This window comes from Salvelinus namaycush, chromosome 12, assembly GCF_016432855.1.
Source record: "Salvelinus namaycush isolate Seneca chromosome 12, SaNama_1.0, whole genome shotgun sequence".
NCBI lineage: Eukaryota > Metazoa > Chordata > Actinopteri > Salmoniformes > Salmonidae > Salvelinus > Salvelinus namaycush.
Window position 1 is genome coordinate 11,401,717 of NC_052318.1, and position 21,430 is coordinate 11,423,146.

Genomic DNA, 21,430 nt, shown 5'->3' on the forward strand with positions numbered 1-21,430 from the left:
CGCGAACCCTGCTGGATGACATAAATAAGAAAATAGGGTTTTACTAGAAATCACGGTTGCAGTAGGCTACTTCAACTACAGGGATAGGCTATTCTTTTATGGGATAATATGTTGTTATTCTGTCGCCTATTGTGGACAGCGCAAACCCTGGCTGGTAAACGCATCATGCACAGCTTCCGTCGCGCGCGGTAGCCCACAGCACGCGACCGGTCAAATTGCCCCCTCGAGCGGAACGCTTAGTGAACTGAATGCAGCTCGGCGAGGCGTAAATGGGATCATGTCTCCCGTGCTTTGAGGACAACACACGTCGCGACAGCAGCTCGCATGCCTAACCTACTGTATTTTCTTTCCAACCACAGTCGCAGTCTCCTCATCCCCTCTTCACCACACAGCCATCAACGCGTATTGCGCGGATTACAACAGCAGCACCTGAGGTCCCTAATGCGACTGAGGCGGTGTTGTTTTCCACTGTTACCTGAACAGAGCTCCTCTCCCTTGGGCGACGTGTTCTCTCCGTTCCTCCAGGGATCCAGCGGGTCGGGTCTGGCAGTCCCGGCCGGGGCTGTGGTGATTCCTCCTCGGTCCTGCCTGCGCGACGCACCCCCCCCCTCTGAACCGCTTGCGGATCTCGGTCTCCTCTCTCCTCACGCGCACGCCAGGGAGGAGCCTACGAGGAGCAGCAGGCTGAGCTGCGGACTGAGTATGTGCGGCGTCGGTGTCTCCCCACACACACACTTAAATACAATACTGTACATTATTTCCCGTGCGATGAGTATGCAATTATGCCGTGGTGGCCGAGGGAAACAAAGCTGAGATCCTTTGAACCCACCATCTAAGTGCCAATCTTATTATGCAGGCTTATTCGCCTACGCAGTGTCCTCAGTCTGAAAACATTATGCGGGAAATGTCTTCAATAAGGTATTGGTCATGTCGGATATATGCAATGGATGAGGATTGCTAAGAAATTTAATCCCTGAATTGGAAATTGTTTGTTACACTCACGTGACTACGATGTGCAACAGAATAAATGGACTGGTATAAACCGATGGAGCGAGGGACCAAGGAAGCATCCCAGATAGCGCTCCTTTCTCCCGAAGTGTGCACTTATTCACTTCCCTTCATGGATTTGAATGGACATTACTGGTCTATGCCAACTCCCTCTAGAGCCAATCAAATGCTTTTAAATTTGTGTCAAGTAGTGAACGAGTGCACACTTCAGGAGGAAAGCGATTATTAGGATTCACCCCCGACCATATATAGTCATGTTACCTGTAGTATTCTTGTCTAGGTTTAGGGTACACCATGTTGCACACAGATGATTTGAACCTGCGGTAGGGAGGCATTTCAGTTCACAAAGCATGATACATTAGTTACCCATAACTTCCCTCAATCTTTTCAAAGGACTCCATTTGCCAAATGCCTCACCCACCCTGCCATACTAGTACTCAACATCAGCTTCCTTTACAAACCAGCTGCAACCTCCGCAAATCAGAGATTCAGCACCACTCAAGTGGACAGCGGTGGAATCGGAATTAGTCAGTGCCACACAGCAACAATGGACAGTAACTAGCATATGCCAGAAAATTAACAGTTATCTGAAAGTTTATCCTGCTTTGGGAAGTAGCCCAGGGTCGAATGACAAAGTTCATACAACGTTTTATAATAAGGTGCTGTTTATTTCATCATCTCATTATTAACATCTTTATGTACACTCCTTTAGTTAGCTCTGTATTGTAGTAGTTACCATCAGAGCTATGTATAAAGATACGGTTATATATAAACAGATCTTTATATATGGTTCTGGCTATTACCTAGCTCTGGTCCAGGGTGTTTACGTGTGACTTGCTAATGCCGTGCAAGTTCAGCATCAGCGAGCCGTACTTAAACGCTCTGGACCAGAGCTAGTTATTACCATATAATACACACGACCCCTCTTCCCCCAGAGGCTTAGCTCAGGCAGCCTGCAGAAATGAGGGGTAAAGATCCGGAAAAGGTGACATTGGCCTAATTCTAAACCGACCGCTAACAGCTATGCTTAAACTCTTCCTGTAGATCTGAAGAGATTGAATATGAGCGTCCACCAATATGGTGATTACTCCACCTTGCTTTCTGATAGAGCTCCACCAAGTCTATCACGTGCACTTATCAGATCTTGTCAAAATTTGCAAGACAAGTGCCCAGGGGTAGAATGCTTGGGGTCGATTTGGAACTGGGAACTAATAGTCCACAGTCCGTCTCTTTTGTGAAAACAGTTTCTGAAATATAACATACTGTTGAGAAGGTTTCCCCGACCCAGGATAAGCCTCGTTCTGGACTAAAGTGCACTTTCAATGGAGATAATCTATTGAGAAATATTTTTTAAACCCAGGACTAGTCTTAGTCTGGGCCCGGGAAACCAACCCTGAATGTCCAAGAACGGCGTCACATATGTGACAGCAGAGAGTCATTGTCTTTAGTGCTTTGTTTGTCACCACCAGTGGCCACAAAAAACATGGCCGACAGCTTGGCTCAGACAGCTGCCAGGGGACACAACTCGTTCTGTTGAAGAGGTCCGGTGAAGTGTTGGCCTGGCTCAAAACTTGGACTTTAGATATGGAGGGAAACGGAGCTTCTTCTAACGGTTTTCCTATTTCTTGCCATGTCGTTAGAGATACCCAACACCAACCAATGGTACTCCAATGGTGGTGGGGTGATCATGGATGGGGTGGGAGAGGGGGTGTGGTCTGCGTGGTGGTTTGTCGACAGGGAGGAGGACGCATTGCAACAGAGACCTTTCACAACCACCAACCATGTCCTGTCTACAGACTAGGAAACGCCTTCTAGCCAAAAACGAGAACTGAAAACTCAGTGGGTGTCGACTCCCGCTGAGAAGCTCAAACTCATTTTCTTTCTTACCCTTTAATTTCCCCACACAAACTCCTCCTTTTATACATTTCTGTAACGCTGTCATAAATCAAGTCTGCATTTCCCCATGCAACAGATAATTTGTTTATCAAAGGGAGGTCAGCCTGGAAATATTCTATTGTGCATCAGGCTTGAACCCTCACGAACCAAAGATATTTTTTTCCAAAGAGGGTCGGGCCTAAAAATATTATATTGTCCATCAGGCCTGATGAAGAACCCCCAAAGTCACCACCATTACACGTTGTCACCACAATTAAACGTTGTCAACACCGCTACGCCATGTAGAGGAAGGTGTTGAGATCAGTCTCATCGCGCTTGATGTACTTGTGCTCGATGAGCCACTCCATCTGCTCCTTGATCATCTTCTTCTGGGGTAGGAACATGTTTTTGAGGATCTCCACCAGCTCCGTCTGCAGCTGGGCGTTGGTGATCCTCTTCCTCATCTTCATGATCTGGATGATGGCCTCCTGGAAAGGGAGTGACAAGGGAGAGAGAGTGAATCTCAACTGATTTTCACCCTCCTTGCCTCCTCTAAATGCATTGGAGAAGAGCAAGGGGCGAAACCTCAGATCTTCTGCCCCAATGTGCGTTGAGAAGACGACGAAGGAGGACGTGAGAAAACCCAAAATTCTTATTTGCAATGATGACCTGTCAATAGGAAGCCCTTATATAGTACCTGTGTTCTCAATATCCTGAGCTGGACAATTCCCTCGTTCTCCTCCTCCCTCATTCGCTCCGTGGTGAGCTGAAGTCGGCCAATCAGGTTGATCTTCCCCCTCTTTTGGACCTTGGAGTTTTTTCTGGACACAGACACACTATTTAGAGCTGGAACTAGTGTCATTTTTGTGCCACGTACAAGATACATGACAACCTCTAACTTCAAATTCAACCTGTAAGATAAGTAAAGCCAGCCCAAAGAGTAATCTCTGTGGCGTGGCGGTGGAAAGCCTGGTTGTAAACCCCAGCCTGTCACACATAGATTAGTGAACACTTATATTAGCCAACACTTACATTACAGAACACTTACATTAGTGAGAACTCCTGGTTGACGTAGAAGAGTGTGCCCTCTGCAAAGTCTTTGGGCGAGCCCACCACGGGGTCGTAGAACAACACCTGCCGCTTTAGCTTGGGGAACGCTACCAGGGACTGTAGGAAAAGGAGAGAGAGAAATAGAAAGAGGTAAGGAGGAGAGACTAGTCAGTACACTTAAATGTGTAATAAAAAAATAAAAACAAATTAGCTGTGAGGAGTTTAGGAGGTTGAGACATAGCAGACGTTAACAGTCGATGAAAAATGCTAATAAAAAGTACTAATAGTTATGGTCATATGGAATCTGCAGAGGAGCTTCAGGGTGTGTTTGTTGAATATGGGAAAACCTCTATGTGCCTTAAGCAAAGAATTAGTGTACATAAGAACACCATAAGGCATAATGGTGAAAATTACCCTGTTGCCTGCCACTTCAATACCTGTTCACATTGTCTCCTCTTTACATTTTCAGAGTATTGAAAAAGTTTAACCTTCACCCAGAGGAGGGAACATTGAGAAAAAGCCGTACCAAAGGGAACTCTTTTGGATTTATATGCTTGGCACTTCACATCCATCAGGGCTTAATGAGGATTTAGACATGAGGGTCATGCTCTAATATGTTTCGTTTGAGGCTTCTCCTGGTATTAACACCTGTTAAGTGTTTATGCATTATGTAAACATTTAATTTAAAAAAATGAAAATAAAATGTCAAAAATATATACTAAAACAATAAAATGTCTCCTGGCGTTTGTTTTTGTACACAGGTGTTGCTCATCATGTCTGATTGCATTGAAGCACGTTGCCTATGTGTTGCCTCTGTCATTGTGTTTGTTTCGGCTCTGATGGTCTGACGACCAAAAGCTCAATACACTACATGACCAAAAGTATGTGGACACCTGATTGTCAAACATCTCATTCCAAAATCATGGGCATTAATATGGAGTTGGTCTCCCCTTTGCTGCTAAAAACAGCCTCTACTCTTCTGGGAAGGCTTTCTACCAGATGTTCTTACATTTCTGCGGGGACTTGCTTCCATTCAGCCACAAGAGCATTAGTGAGGTCAGGCACTGATGTTGGGCGATTAGGCCTGGCTCGCAGTCGGCATTCCAATTCATCCCAAAGGTGTTCGATGAGGTTGAGGTCAGGGCTCTGTGCAGGCCAGTCAAGTCCTTCCACGCCGGTCAACAAAACAATTCTGTATGGACCTCGCTTTGTTCACGGGGGCATTGTCATGCTGAAGAAACAGGAAAGGGCCTTCCCCAAACTGTTGCCGCAAAGCTGGAAGCACAGAATCATCTAGAATGTCACTGTATGCTATAGCATTAAGATTTCCCTTCACCGGAACTAAGGGGTCTAGCCCGAACCATGAAAAACAGCCCCAGGCTATAATTCCTCCTCCACCAAACTTTACAGTTGACCCTATGGATTAAGGCAGGTAGCGTTCTCCTTGTATCCACCAAACACAGATTAGTACGTCGGACTGCCAGATGGTGAAGCGTGATTCATCACTCCAGAGAATGCGTTTTCACTGCTCCAGAGTCCAATGGTGGCGAGCTTTACGCCACTCTAGCCAACGCTTGGCATTGCGCATGGTGATCTTAGGCTTGTGTACGTGCGGCTGCTCGGTCATGGAAACCCATTTCATGAAGCTCCCGACGAGGATAGACGATATGCGCTTCAGCACTCTGCGGTCCCGTTCTGTGAGCTTCTGTGGCCTACCACTTTGCGGCTGAGCTTTTGTTGCTCCTACACGTTTCCACTTCACAATAACAGCACTTACAGTTGACCGGGCAGCTCTAGCAGGGCAAAAGGGGTGTGGCAGAAATAGCCAAATCCACTAATTTGAAGGGGTGTCCACATTACTTTGTGTATATAGAGTACATTTTAAATTGTGCATTGATCCTGAGTGTGCGGAGATTCCTTTTTACTTTAGTGTTTGTTGCATATCAAATTAATAAAACGCTGTGGTTAGCAGAAGTTTTTTTCTAGTAACTTTCCCAGGTTTTCCACCAAACCTAGTTGGAAGATTGCAGGAATCAAGCAGGAATATGCAACAAATATGGAATTCCTTCTACTAATATTTCGGGGAAACATGGTAATTTTGGGAATGTTAGAGGAATCTTGCATCCTTAATCCTTGCGATAGCTAACCCTTTGACCTCTATCTATCCATTGACACCGTGCCTTACCCATAGGGTGCGTCGGAGCTCAGCGTCAGGCAGCTCCGTGGCCAGCTTGAGGTTCTCAAAGCTGATCCTCTCCCGGGGCCTCTGGTTCCAGGCAAACAGCACGGCCAGCTGGAAGGTGGTCACCTCTAGGTCGTACTGTCCCACCTCGTTCTTAAAGGTGATCTGGATAGAATTACACAGAGAACATAGAATGAATTATAGGATCTCTAGGGTCTGGACAGAGAGGAGGGTGCCTGCTACATGCTCTACACTCACAATGCCATTGGACATGAGGTGGTGCCAGTGCAGTTTCCTGCCGCTGTGGTTCTTCTTGTAGAAGTCCTCCACCTCGGGGATCAGATCCTCCAGCTCAGTGGGCAGTGACACAAACACCTTCTCTGAGCTTCGAGACCACGCCCCGGCATTCAGGATCTTGATGTTGACAGAGTCCGCTGCACAAGAGGGGAAGGAAGGGGGAGAAAGGAAATACACCCGAGTTCAAATCCATTATGTCTAATATACACCCCATAGAGATACATAATATACTAGTATAACTACTTATTAATTGTTCTAGAAACAATATATTTGTTTCTAGAATGACCGATTCCCTGACTAAGATGGCCGTCATTTTTTGGCAAGTTGCTAAAAAGCGTATGTCCATTCTAGTTTCCTGTTTCATTCTATAATATACCCTTTCAAGTACTTTTCTGGTACAACGGAGTCAGTGGAATAGTCCTAAAAGTGCAAACTCAAAGCAGAATCCCAAACAGGACTGTATCAATAGCATTTGTATTACTTTTCACTAGGTCTAATCCAGCCACCTACACCAAACACCCAAACATACAGTTACACGGGTTCGATTCCAGCTAGGGCCAGCAATACGAACATTTATGCATTCACCGTTGTAAGTTGTTTTGGATAAAAGTGTCTGCTAAATGGCATATATATTATATTAGGTAAATACAGCTACCTGGTTTACCTGATAGGGCCAGCTTGTTGTGTTTGTGACACTCTTTGAAGTTCTGGTTGAGATCCTCGGACACCTTGATGTCCTGGAACATCCGGGCCAGCTTATTCACGTAGTCTGCGGGCATGCCTACCTCCTGTAAGCAAGGTTAGAGGTAATTGGAGAAGTGGTGTAATTGTAGCTAGTCAATCATACAGACACGCACATGTCATACCCTTAGCCACTCCACCATGTTCTCCTCGATTTCGCTGTCGGCGGAGATGTCCAGGATGAGGCGTCGCGTCAGATGGGCTTTGTGGTAGCGCATGAACACGTCTTTGTTCTGCACGTACTTCAACACCAGCAACTGCAGGATAACACACACACAGAACACCACTGTGCAATCAGGGTATTTATTACTGCACACCGTAGCAAAATGTTTTGCAACGGAAAACAAGTGTTTTTTATTGGACAAGTTTAAGTAGTCCCTCCCTGTTTCAGTCCATTTTCTTCTGTTTGGGGTCTAATGAACACGACCCAGCTAAGATTGTCCCTTCCAAAGAACAAACGTTTAAGTGTTTGCAGCTCTGAAAAAAAGCGGATAGGCGAAGCAACATGATAGACGCTCTTCTCAAACTAAGGCCACATATTCACTCTGATTTTGTGTCCGAAAATGGAGACAAATGTTTTTTTAACGGGAGTCATCTGTTGCTGCATGAATGACAAGGGATGTTTGTCTGACAAAAAAAACATAGTCAGTTTTTTCACAGATAAACTCACCTGAAAAATTGTTGACTTGAGATGTACTTTTGACAAACAAAAACAGACAATGATGTACGTCATAAAGCACCTTCGGAAAGTATTCAGACCCCTTGACATGTTCCACATTTTGTTACATTACAGCCTTATTCTAAAAAGTGATTTGGAAAGGCACACACCTGTCTATATAAAAAGGTCCCACAGTTGACAGTGCATGTCAGAGCAAAAACCAAGCCATGAGGTTGAAGGAATTGTCCGTAGAGCTCCGAGACAGGATTGTTTCAAGGCGCTGATCTGCCAAAGGGCACCTAAAGACTCTCACACCATGAGAAACAAGATTCTCTGGTCTGATGAAACCAAGATTGAATTCTTTGGCCTGAATGCCAAGCGTCACGTCTGGAAGAAACCTGGCACCATCCCTACGGTGAAGTATGGTGGTGGCAGCATCATGCTGTGGGGATGTTTTTCAGCGGCAGGGAATGGGAGACTAGTCAGGATCAAGGCAAAGATGAACGGAGCAAAGTACAGAGAGATACTTGATGAAGTTCTGAGCGCTCTGGAGCAGGTTCTCAGACTGGGCCGAAAGTTGGGCCAAAAATGTCTACAAAACAGTTTTTTCTTTGTCATTAAGGGGTATTGTGTGTAGATTGATGAGGTGGGGAATGATTTCGTACATTCTAGAATAAGGCTGTAACGTAACAAAATGTTAAGGGGTCTGAATACTTTCCGAAGGAAGTGTGCATGCATCCGAGTGTTGCTGTAGCCATATGGAAAGCTTGCATATCATTACACACACACACACTCCTCCCATCCACATACCACTTCCTTGAGCTTGGCCTCGATCTCCTCGGAGGTGAGTTTCTTGCTGAGCGGGGTTTTCCTCAGCAGCATGTCACAGTAGTTGGCCAGCAGTTCTGGACACTTTGACTCCGGCTGGGTCTTTAGACCCACCCTGACAGACAGACAGCACAGAGGAAGTAGAGCAGTGTTGTAAACACACACGTTCACTCATTAACTAATGAAGCAATTAACAGTTCTGGAGTTTTTTTTTTTTTTCAGTTGTGAAAAAACTAAAAGATCACCCAACCGTAGTTTTATCAAGTGCAACGTCACTAAAACTGTGGGAGCATTCAACTGTGTGCAGGAATCCATCTTTAATTCAGTGAAGAAATGAAGGCATACAATAGGACACAGAGCGTCTCTTACCCTTTCTGCTTCAGCGGTAGTTCTAATTTAAAAATGGTAGCGTCGTTCACAACTGCTTTGTAAGCCTGAAGAAAAAAAGCATTGGTTAGGTTATGCAGTGACAACCAAGTGCATATACTGTGCATATATTAACTGACAGCGTTGTGTCAATGTTTGACAAACGTTGAAGGAACATTGGACTTCATTGGTAATGTTGGACCAATGTTGGACAAACGTTGTGCTGACCTTGTCCCTGGCTGTGAGGAAGCGAGGGTCATCCTGAAAGGCATCCTTCACCAGTTTACTGAAGCGGTTGAACAGGGTGAGGAGCTGCTCCACGTATTTCTCAGAGTCCTACACACACACACACACATTATATATATATCTATATTTTTAAAATCAGTGGAATGTTTCTTTCAGTAAATACAATACAAAAGTCATACAGAGAAGGGCAAAGATTACAAAATATAATTACAAAAAAATATCCTAAAGACCAATGTATCAAAATAAAATACTTTTGAAGTACCCCCTTAACTTTGACATGTGGTTGTTTATTTACTTTAGTTAAATGTACTGACTAAGTCGCTCTGGATGCTAAATGACCAAAATGTGAATGTAAAAATGAACACTTGCAAAGCATGCTAGGTATTATTCTATTGAGCTCTACCCCCAAACAAGACCTTATTTGAAGAAAAAATGGAATGACTGTAGAGATGGGCAACGATAGACCAAAATGTATCTTGTTATAAAATACCCTAAAGAATGTAGGAAAATAAAATACTGTTGTCAAAATACATTTTTATATATAAATATATATTTTCAAAATACATTTCAAGTAGCCAAAAAAACGAAATAAAGCCATAGACAGACCTGTGCAGTTGCAAATCAAACCAATACATGTGAATTCCAAACTTTTTGCAATTTCAACTTATTTTCTAAGAAATGGACCCTATATAATTTTCTATCAGGACTGTTGAAAAGAACAACTTCCTAATATTGAGTTGTCGCCATGTACATTGGACTGTAGTTCAGGCCAGTGACATACAAATGACATAATACTCAAACGTAATTGATATACGCATTTCAAATAAGTGCAACGAAAATACTGCCCATTTGCCTTCGGAAAGTATTCAGACCCCTTGACTTTTTCCACATTTTGTTACGTTACAGCCTAATTTTAAATGGATTAAATAAAAAATCCTCAGCAATCTACACACAATAAACCATAACGACAAAGCAAAAACAAGTTTAGACATTTTTGCAAAAAAAACAAAAACATTTTAAATAAGTATTCAGACACTTTGCTATGAGATACGAAATTGAGCTCAAGTGCATCCTGTTTCCATTGATCATCCTTGAGATGTTTCTACAATTTGATTGGAGTCCACCTGTGGTAAATTAAATTCATTGGACATAATTTGGAAAGGCACACACCTGTCTATATAAAAAGGTCCCACAGTTGACAGTGCATGTCAGAGCAAAAACCAAGCCATGAGGTCGAAGGAATTGTCCTTAGAGCTCCGAGAAAGGATTGTGTCAAGGAGCTGATCTGGGGAAGGGTACCAAAAATTCTGCAGCATTAAAGGTCCGCAAGAACACAGCGGTCTCCATCATTCTTAAATGGAATAAGTTTGGAACCACCAAGACTCTTCCTAGAGCTGGCTCCCCAGCCAAACTGAGAAATGGGGGACAAGGGACTTGGTCAGGAGGGTGACCAAGAATCCGATGGTCACTCTGACAAAGCATGAGAGTTTTTCTGTGGAGATGGGAGAATCTTCCAGAAGTACAACCATCTCTGCCTTTATGGTAGTGGCCAGACGGAAGCCACTCCTCAGTAAAAGGCACATGACAGCCCGCTTGGAGTTTGCACCTAAAGACTCTCACACCATGAGAAACAAGATTCTCTGGTCTGATGAAACCAATATTGAACTCTTTGGCCTGAATGCCAAGTGTCACATCTGGAGGAAACCTGGCACCGTCCCAACGGTGAAGCATGGTAGTGGCAGCATCATGCTGTAGGGATGTTTTTCAGCAGCAGGGACTGGGAGACTAGTCAGGATCAAGGCAAAGATGAATGGAGCAAAGTACAGAGATCATTCATAAAAACCTTCTCCAGAGCGCTTAGGACCTCAGACTGGGGCTTAAAGTTCACCTTCCAACAGGAATGTCCTTGAGTGAACCAGTCAGAGCCCGGACTTGAACCAAATAGAACATCTCTGGAGAGACCTGAAAACAGCTGTGCAGCAATGCTCCCCATCCAACCTGACAGAGCTTGAGAGAATCTGCAGCGAAGAATGGGAGGAACTCCCCAAATACAGGTGTACCAAGCTTGTAGCGTCATACCCAAGAAGACGAGGCTGTAATCGCTGCCAAATGTGCTTCAACAAAGTACTGAGGAAAGGGTCAGAACACTTATGTAAATCTGAGATATATATATATATATATACACACACACAGTTGAAGTCAGAAGTTTAAATACACTTAGGTTGGAGTCATTAAAACTCTTTTCAACCACTCCACACATTTCTTGTTAACAAACTATAGTTTTGGCAAGTCGGTTAGGACATGTACGTTGTGCATGACACAAGTAATTTTTCCAATAATTGTTTACAGACAGATTATTTCACTGTATCACAATTCCAGTGGGTCAGAAGTTTACATACACTAAGTTGACTGTGCCCTTAAACAGCTTGGAAAATTCCAGAAAATTTCATGGCTTTAGAAGCTCCTAATAGGCTTATTGACATCATTTGAGTCAATTGGAGGTGTATCTGTGGATGTATTTCAAGGCCTACCTTCAAACTCAGTGCCTCTTTGCTTGACATCATGGGGACATCATGGGAAAATCTAAAGAAATCTGCCAAGACCTTAGAAAAAGATCGTAGACCTCCACAAGTCTGGTTCATCATTGGGAGCAATATCCAAACACCTGAAGGTACCACGTTCATATGTACAAACAATAGTACGCAAGTATAAACACCATGGGACCACGCAGCCATCATACCGCTCAGGAAGGAGACGTGTTCTGTCTCTTAGAGATGAACGTACTTTGGTGCAAAAAGTGCAAATCAATCCCAAAACAGCAAAGGACCCTGTGAAGATGCTGGAGGAAACGGGTACAAAAGTATCTATATCCACAGTAAAACAAGTCCTGTATCGACATAACCTGAAAAGCCGCTCAGCAAGGAAGAAGCCACTGCTCCAAAACCGCCATCAAGAAGGCAGACTACGGTTTGCAACTGCAAATGGGGACAAAGATCGTACTTTTAGGAGAAATGTCCTCTGGTCTGATGAAACAAAAATAGAACTGTTTGGCCATAATGAACATTGTTATGTTTGGAGGAAAATGGGGGAGGCTTGCAAGCCGAAGAACGCCATCCCAACCGTGAAGCATGTCAGGAGTAATGGGCCAAAATTCACCCAACTTATTGTGGGAAGCTTCTGGAAGGCTACCCAAAACATTTGACCCAAGTTAAACAATTAAAAAGCCAATGCTACCAACTACTAATTGAGTGTATGTAAATGTTTGACCCACTGGGAATGTGATGAAAGAAATAAAATCACTCACTTTTATTATTCTGACATTTCACATTCTTAAAATAAAGTGGTGATCCTAACTGACCTAAGACAGGGGAATTTTACTAGGATTAAATCTCAGGAATTGTGAAAAACTGAGTTGAAATGTATTTGGCTAAGGTGTATGTAAACTTCCAACATTAATTGTGCGTGTATGAATGTATGTATGTATGTATGTATATATATATATATATATATATTACAGGTCGACCGATTAATCGGAATGGCCGATTTCAGGTTTTCATAACAATAGGAAATCGGTATCTTTATTTAACTAGGCAAGTCAGTTAAGAACACATTCTTATTTTCAATGACGGCCTAGGAACGTTCTGCCTCTGAACGACAGATTTTTAATCTTGTCAGCTCGGGGGATCCAATCTTGCAACCTTACAGTTAACTAGTCCAATGCTCTAACACCTGATTACATTGCACTCCACGAGGAGCCTGCCTGTTAGCGAATGCAGTAAGCTAAGGTAAGTTGCTAGCTAGCATTAAACTTATCTTATAAAAAACAATCAATCAATGACTGTCATTGCTCCAATGTTTACTTAACCATAAACATCAATGCATTTGTTACAATCAATACACAAGTATAAACCTGCATATTTAGCTAAAAGAAATCCAGGTTAGCAGGCAATATTAACCAGGTGAAATTGTGTCATTTCTCTTGCGTTCATTGCACGCAGAGTCAGGGTATATGCAACAGTTTGGGCTCTTTGCGAACTAATTTGCCAGAATTTTACGTAATTATGACAACATTGAAGGTTGTGCAATGTAACAGGAATATTTAGACTCATGGGTGCCACCCGTTAGATAAAATACGGAACGGAATAAACGTTTTGTTTTCGAGGTGATAGTTTCCGGATTAGTCAAAGGTATATGGTTTAGAGAGAAATAGTCGACGCGTTATAATTCCTGTAATAACTTGCGGCTGAATTTGAAAGGGGTTCCTTCGTTATTTTACCGCTCATATCTTCCATAGAGAATGTCTTGATCTACTTCAAATAAGGTCTGTGTTTCGTGCAGGCTTAAACCGCCTCAACGTTTTGATACCCGTGTAAATCTCACTAGGATAAGGTAACGTTTGTCAACATATTTTCATAAATCCACACTACAATTTTTTTTATCTTTGCTTATATTTAGCCAATATTGATCAGAGTTACCTCAAATCCAATCAAATTTTATTTGTCACATACACATGGTTAGCAGATGTTAATGCGAGTGTAGCGAAATGCTTGTGCTTCTAGTTCCGACAATGCAGTAATAACAAACAAGTAATCTAACCTAACAATTCCACAACTACTACCTTATACACACAAGTGTAAAGGAATAAAGAATATGTACATAAAGATATATGAATGAGTGATGGTACAGAACGGCATAGGCACCTTGTCCTGTGTTTCAGAGGACGCATGGCTTTCGACCTTCGTCTCTCCCGAGCCCGTACGGGAGTTGTAGCGATGAGACAAGGCAGTAATTACTAGCAATTGGATACCACGAAAATTGGGGAGAAAAAGGGGTTACATTTATTTAAAAAAAATAAAAAAGGTGTCATGGGAATTATGACTCGCACTTTGGTTGTCAATTCTTACCATGCCCATTATTAAAATAGGATTTCCTGCATATAGAAATTAAAGTTTTTGTTTTCAACATTCATCACAGGTAACTTAAAACCTGTTGAGGACAGAGGGCGCTGTTTTCACTTTGGGGGAAAATCGTGCCCAATTTAAACGGCCTCGTACTCAATTCTTGCTCGTACAATATGCATATTATTATTACTATTGGATAGAAAACACTCTCTAGTTTCTAAAACCGTTTGAATTATATCTGTGAGTAAAACAGAACTCATTTTGCAGCAAACTTCCTGACAGGAAGTGGAAAATCTGAAATCGATGCTCTGTTCTAGGGCCTGCCTATAAATGTCCTTGATATTTATTAGTATACATGCACTTCATATGTCTTCCACTAGATGTCGACAGGCAGTGAGAGAAGAAATGGAGTGTATAACTTGATCTGGGGTCGAATAAAAGCTCTTGGCATGACGTGTCACCAGTTTCCTGTTTTCTGGAGAGCGCGAGAAGGGACCTGGTATTGCCTTCTGAAAAGCTGTCGTTATAGACGACTAATATCTCCGGCTTTGATTTTATTTGATAAATGTGACAATATCATAGTAAAGTATGTTTTTTCAATATAGTTTTATTAGATTATTGAAATTTATTCGGGACGTTAGGCGTGTTGCGTTGTGTGCCTTTGTTCAGGAAGGAGAGCTTCACGCTACTTTGCTAGCTTTCCGTGCTAATTGACTGGAGAAGAGGACATTCTAAAACCAAACAACGATTGTTCTGGACAAAGTACAACATTGTACAACATTCTGATGGAAGATCATCAAAAGTAGGACCCATTTTATGATGCTATTTCATATATCTGTCGAACATGTGAAATAGTAGGCGGAGGTAGCGGTCCTGCTGCTGGGTTGTTGCCCTCCTACGGCCTCCTCCACGTCTCCTGATGTACTGGCCTGTCTCCTGGTAGCGCCTCCATGCTCTGGACACTACGCTGACAGACACAGCAAACCTTCTTGCCACAGCTCGCATTGATGTGCCATCCTGGATGAGCTGCACTACCTGAGCCACTTGTGTGGGTTGTAGACTCCGTCTCATGCTACCACTAGAGTGAGAGCACCGCCAACATTCAAAAGTGACCAAAACATCAGCCAGGAAGCATAGGAACTGAGAAGTGGTCTGTGGTCACCACCTGCAGAATCACTCCTTTATTGGGGGGTCTTGCTAATTGCCTATAATTTCCACCTTTTGTCTATTCCATTTGCACAACAGCATGTGAAATTTATTGTCAATCAGTGTTGCTTCCTAAGTGGACAGTTTGATTTCACAGAAGTGTGATTGACTTGGAGTTACATTGTGTTGTTTAAGTGTTCCCTTTATTTTTTTGAGCAGTGTATATATATATATATATATATATATATATATATATTATTATTTTTAAATAAATCGGCTGATTAATCGGTATCGGCTTTTTTTGTCCTCCAATAATCGGTATCGGTATTGAAAAATCATAATCGGTCGACCTCTAATATATATATATAAAATATTTTAAATATAAATTAGCAAACATTTCTATTTGGTCATTATGGGGTATTGTGTGTACAGTCGTGGCCAAAAGTTTTGAGAATGACAAATATACATTTTCACCAAGTCTGCTGCCTCAGTTTGTATGATGGCAAATTGCATATACTCCAGAATGTTATGAAGAGTGATCAGATGAATTGCAATTAACTGCAAAGTCCCTCTTTGCCATGCAAATGAACAGAATCCCCCCAAAACATTTCCACCCCATTTCAGCCCTGCTACAAAAGGACCAGCTGACATGTCAGTGATTCTGACATGTCAGTGATTCCCTCGTTAACACAGGTGTGAGTGTTGACGAGGACAAGGCTGGAGATCACTCTGTCATGCTGATTTAGTTCGAATAACAGACTGGAAGCTTCAAAAGGAGGGTGGTGCTTGGAATCATTGTTCTTCCTCTGTCAACCATGGTTACCTGCAAGGAAACACGTGCCATCATCCGTGCTTTGCACAAAAAGGGCTTCACGGGCAAGGATATTGCTGCCAGTAAGATTGCACCTAAATCAACCATTTATCGGATCATCAAGAACTTCAAGGAGAGCGGTTCAATTGTTGTGAAGAAGGCTTCAGGGCGCCCAAGAAAGTGCAGCAAGCGCCAGGACCGTCTCCTAAAGTTGATTCAACTGCGGAATCGGGGCACCACCAGTACAGAGCTTGCTCAGGAATGGCAGCAGGCAGATGTGAGTGCATCTGCACGCACAGTGAGGCAAAGACTTTCGGAGGATGGCCTGGTGTCAAGAAGGGCAGCAAAGAAGCCACTTCTCTCCAGGAAAAACATCAGGGACAGACTGATATTCTGCAAAAGGTACAGGGATTGGACTGCTGAGGACTGGGGTAAAGTCATTTTCTCTGATGAATCCCCTTTCTGATTGTTTGGTGCATCCGGAAAAAAGCTTGTCCGGAGAAGACGGTGAGCGCTACCATCAGTCCTGTGTCATGCCAACAGTAAAGCATCCTGAGACCATTCATGTGTGGGGTTGCTTCTCAGCCAAGGGAGTGGGCTCACTCACAATTTTGCCTAAGAACACAGCCACGAATAAAGAATGGTACCAACACATCCTCCGAGAGCAACTTCTCCCAATCATCCAGGAACAGTTTGGTGACGAACAATGCCTTTTCCAGCACGAAGGAGCACCTTGCCATAAGGCAAAAGTGATAACTAAGTGGCTCGGGGAACAAAACATCGATATTTTGGGTCCATGGCCAGGAAACTCCCCAGACCTTAATCCCGTTGAGAATTTGTGGTCAATCCTCAAGAGGCGGGTGGACAAACAAAAACCCACACATTCTGACAAACTCCAAGCATTGAATATGCAAGAATGGGCTGCCATCAGTCAGGATGTGGCCCAGAAGTTAATTGACAACATTCCAGGGCGGATTGCAGAGGTCTTGAAAAAGAAGGGTCAACACCGCAAATATTGACTCTTTGCATCAACTTCATGTAATTGTCAATAAAAGCCTTTGACACTTATGAAATGCTTGTAATTATACTTCAGTATTCCATAGTAACATCTGACAAAATATCTAAAAGACACTGAAGCAGCAAACTTTGTGGAAATTAATATTTGTGTCATTCACAAAACTTTTGGCCACGACTGTAGATTGATGAGGGGAAAAAACAAAATAATTTTAGAATAAGCCTGTAACGTAACAAAACATGGAAAAGTCAAGGGGTCTGAATAGTTTCCGAAGGCACTATGTATTTTACATTTCTGTTAGTATAACATGTCTGTGTGTGTGAGCATGACCGTATGTGTGTGTGTGAGCATGACCGCATGTGTGTGTGCTTGGGCGTGTGTGTGTGTGTAGCACTCACCGAGGTGATGGTCTCAGCGGAGGCCATCATGTCGGCCAGCCCAGCAGACATGATGTGGTCCTCTAGGTCATTCAGCATGGGTTCGATGCCACTGGGCACCTTGTCCATCAAAGAGAACATGAGGTGGAGCTCTAGGAGGTGGAGAACTACAATCAAACACTGTCCAAAGTAAGCTACAGTCTATAGATTCTATACTGAACAAAAACATAAAGCGCAACATGTAAAGTGTTGGTCCCATGTTTCATGAGCTGAAATAAAAGATACCAGAAATGTTCCATCTGCACAAAAAGCTTATTTCTCTCAAATTGTGTGTACCAATTTGTTTACATCCCTGTTAGTAAACATTTCTCCTTCGCCATGATAATCCATCCACCTGACGTGTGGCGTATCAAGAAGCTGATTAAACAGCATGATTATTACACAGGTGCACCTTTTGCTGGGAACAATAATAGGTCACTAAAAAGGTACCGTTTTGTCACAACACAATGCCACAGAGGTCTCAAGTTGAGGGAGCGTGCTATTGGCATGCTGACTGCAGGAATGTCCACCAGAGCTGTTGCCAGAGAATTTAATGTTAGTTCCTCTACCATAAGCCGCCTCCAACGCAGACCACATGTAACCATGCCAGCCCAGGAACTCCACATCAGGCTTCTTCACCTGCGAGACCAGCCACCCATACAGCTGATGAAACTGTGCATTTGCAAATCAAATAATTTCTGTCAGAAAACATCTCAGGGAAGCTCATCTGCATGCTTGTCGTCCTCACTAGGGTCTTGACCTGACTGCAGTTTGGCGTTGTAACCGAATTCAGTGGGCAAATGCTCACCTTCGATGGCCACTGGCACGCTGGAGAAGTGTGCTCATGATGGATGAATCTCGGGTTCAATTATGCTGGGCAGATGGCAGACAGCGTGTATGGTGTTGTGTGGGCGAGTGGTGTGCTGACGCCAACGTTGTGAACAGAGTGCCCCACGGTGGCGGTGGGGTTATGGTATGGACAGGCATAAGGTACGGACAATGAACATAATTGCATTTTACCGATGGCAATTTGAATGCACAGAGGTACGGTGACAAGATCCTGAGGCCCATTGTCGTGCCATTCATCCGCTGCCATCACCTCACGTTTCAGCATGATAATGTACGGCCCAATGTTCCAAGGATCTGTACACAATTCCTGGAAGGTGAAAATGTCCCAGTTCTTCCATGGTCTGCATATTCACCAGACATGTCAACCATTGAGCTTTGGGATGCTCTGGATCGACGTGCACAACTGTGTTCGAGTTCCCGCCAATATCCAGCAACTTCGCACAGGCATTGAAGAGGAGTGGGACAACATTCCACAGGCTACAATGAACAGCCTGATCAACTCTATCCAAAGGAGATGTTTCGCGCTGCATGAGGCAAATGGTGGTCACACCAGATACTGACTGGTTTTCTGATCCACGCCCCTACCTTTGTTTATTTCTAAGGTATCTGTGGCCAACAGATGCATATCGGTGAAATCCATAGATAAGGGCCTAATGGATTTATGACAATTGACTGACTTCCATATATGAACTGTACCTCAGTAAAATCTTTGAACAAAAATATAAATGCAACAATTTCAGTCTTGTTTTCTACTTCTAGATTATAGTAAATATATAGAACAAGGGGTATGCAGCAGAGCTTGGGGCCCGTATTTAAATACATCCTTAGGGGTTGGTTTCCGTTCAATTGATTGAGTCTCCATTGAACATGCTTTTTAGTTAAGGACAAGGCTTAATCTGTATCCTGGAAATCAGCTGTAGAAGTTCTATACATCACAGTGGTGGTATACTGCCAGGGTTAGAAAGCTGCCTCCAGATTTTACTGCTAAACATCAGAAACTGAGATGTTCTACAAAGACACATTGGTTAATACTGACACACACGTAGGTAGACTATTGGTTAAAACTATCAGGACACACACACACAGTACAATGTGGGTTTGTGGTCAGACACTGATGTTTGGGGGGTAATGTTGACAACATGTTGACTGACACACAGAATGGGCAAAGAGAGGTTGGCTGGTTGATGTGGACAAATTGAAATAGAAAGTGAAGTGGAAGACTGCAAGGTAATTTCCTGGTTTGCAAACCTGAGCTGGCCGAGCCTTTGGTGCCAGGAGCACTCCGGCCGTACTCACTCTCTGTCTCGTTTTGCTTGATCATGCCTGGACACTCGGCCAAGATGGTCTCCTTAAAGGACGTCACCAGGGCGTTCACGCAACACTCCATCAGCTGAGGAGGAAAACAGAAAAACCATGGTCGCTCATATCACCAATAAAAAAATAAAAAAAATAGAATTGATTTATAAATAACTTTTTATATCAGCATTTGTCACAGTGGTTTAACATAAGGAATTATTACACTGCCATTTTTAAAGCCATGCCCTCCTTTGATCTTGACTTTTCCTAAATAAGTCTATAACACTGTCATTGTTAGAATCTTAACATTACAAACAGAATTATACGTTAGGAAGGAATGTCACTTTAATGGTTGACCCCGCCCCCCCGACAGTAGGGCCTGCTCCCGACAGTAGGGCCTGCTCCCGACAGTAGGGCCTGCTCCCGACAGTAGGGCCTGCTCCCGACAGTAGGGCCTGCTCCCGACAGTAGGGCCTGCTCCCGACAGTAGGGCCTGCTCCCGACAGTAGGGCCTGCTCCCGACAGTAGGGCCTGCTCCCGACAGTAGGGCCTGCTCCCGACAGTAGGGCCTGCTCCCGACAATTGCCTAGAAACTGAACCTAAACTATACCAAAACTAATTGAACACCTATAACAGATGAAATAAATGAAGTAAAGTATGATGGAGGAGAAAGGGTGAGTTGATGAGCGAGGGGAAGCGAACAATGTATAATTATCTAATCCCCAATTGTGAATGAAGAACAGAGCGGGCCAATCTATTGTACTGGTATATTCTAATTATAATTATGTACCCTTTATCAGTCCACCAAATCCAAGCAGTCTCATCAGTCTACTCTGGCCTACTTGGAGAACATTGTGAGAAAGTGCGTAATTTACGAATGGATGCACATACTGCGTTAGTTGCTACAAGATCTGAATGAAAACGACTCATGATGGGGAAGAAATATATTATGACATATCTGATGATTATTCTTCTGATTCTGAGCCTCAACGTGAACCTACACCACCGAGGACTAAGCGCAAAAAGCCCAGAATTGTGCGCACTGAGCAGGTGCCCGCGCAACCACCAACTGAAAACGGTGAGACAGGAGAGAGGAAGGGACGGCACCATTTGGATAGAACAAGCCGGTGACATTGCTACGGGCCGATTATCAGCACAAAATGTCATCACAGAAAGCAGACCCTACATCTCAAGCAAAAAACATCAGCAACACACTCGCCAGCTTTCATTGTTTATGTGACGTGGACATGCTCCAACTGACGCCATTGCATGAAGACACACACCATGTAAGCACGAGCTGACAATAATTGAGTATTTTCAACTGCTGTCCTATCGACAAATTCATTTGAATGCCATTATTGCGTTTGTGGTGATTTTCACTATTTATGAAGCACACTTGGCGCTTATGGTAATGTTGAGGCTACTGATGTTTTCATAATTTGACCATGCGCCTTGGTGGTTGGGGTATTTTTTTGTTATAAAAGCAGTAAAAACTGTAGAAACAGAAACAGTGAAATTGTTACAGTAGCACCTCCGTTTCAAAAGTTTTGTGTTCTAATGAACATGGCCCTGCTCTGAACACGAGGGCTCCCCTGCTTTATATACAGACCATTCTACAGCCCATAGTAGTCACACAGAAGTGGTGGCGATATAGAATACTCACTGCTTGTACAGAGTTACATTCCCGTCTCGTCTCCAAGTAGCGCAGCGCCCGTTTCTCCTCCTCTCTCAACTTGGCGTCTGCC

The 21,430-nt window shown here is 43.4% G+C and overlaps 1 protein-coding gene across 2 annotated transcripts in view; it reads right to left on the reverse strand.

The window, feature by feature from the left end:
• Positions 1–1,670: 1,670 nt before the first annotated feature.
• Positions 1,671–21,430, reverse strand: part of LOC120056893 (cullin-5-like) — a 31,536-nt gene continuing 11,776 nt past the window's right edge. The window contains exons 7-19 of one of the 2 annotated variants that reach the window (XM_039005157.1): positions 21,349–21,429; positions 19,686–19,779; positions 17,523–17,653; positions 9,234–9,341; positions 9,009–9,073; positions 8,622–8,754; positions 7,279–7,410; positions 7,077–7,200; positions 6,374–6,549; positions 6,119–6,280; positions 3,932–4,050; positions 3,581–3,704; positions 1,671–3,371 (exon numbers count right to left, since the gene is read on the reverse strand). In XM_039005157.1, the coding sequence (XP_038861085.1) occupies positions 3,177–3,371; positions 3,581–3,704; positions 3,932–4,050; positions 6,119–6,280; positions 6,374–6,549; positions 7,077–7,200; positions 7,279–7,410; positions 8,622–8,754; positions 9,009–9,073; positions 9,234–9,341; positions 17,523–17,653; positions 19,686–19,779; positions 21,349–21,429 (1,644 nt within the window). In that variant the 3' untranslated portion in view covers positions 1,671–3,176. Of the gene's footprint in view, positions 3,372–3,580; positions 3,705–3,931; positions 4,051–6,118; positions 6,281–6,373; positions 6,550–7,076; positions 7,201–7,278; positions 7,411–8,621; positions 8,755–9,008; positions 9,074–9,233; positions 9,342–17,522; positions 17,654–19,637; positions 19,780–21,348; position 21,430 lie in introns of both variants that reach the window. The other variant, XM_039005156.1, reaches the window with a different exon arrangement.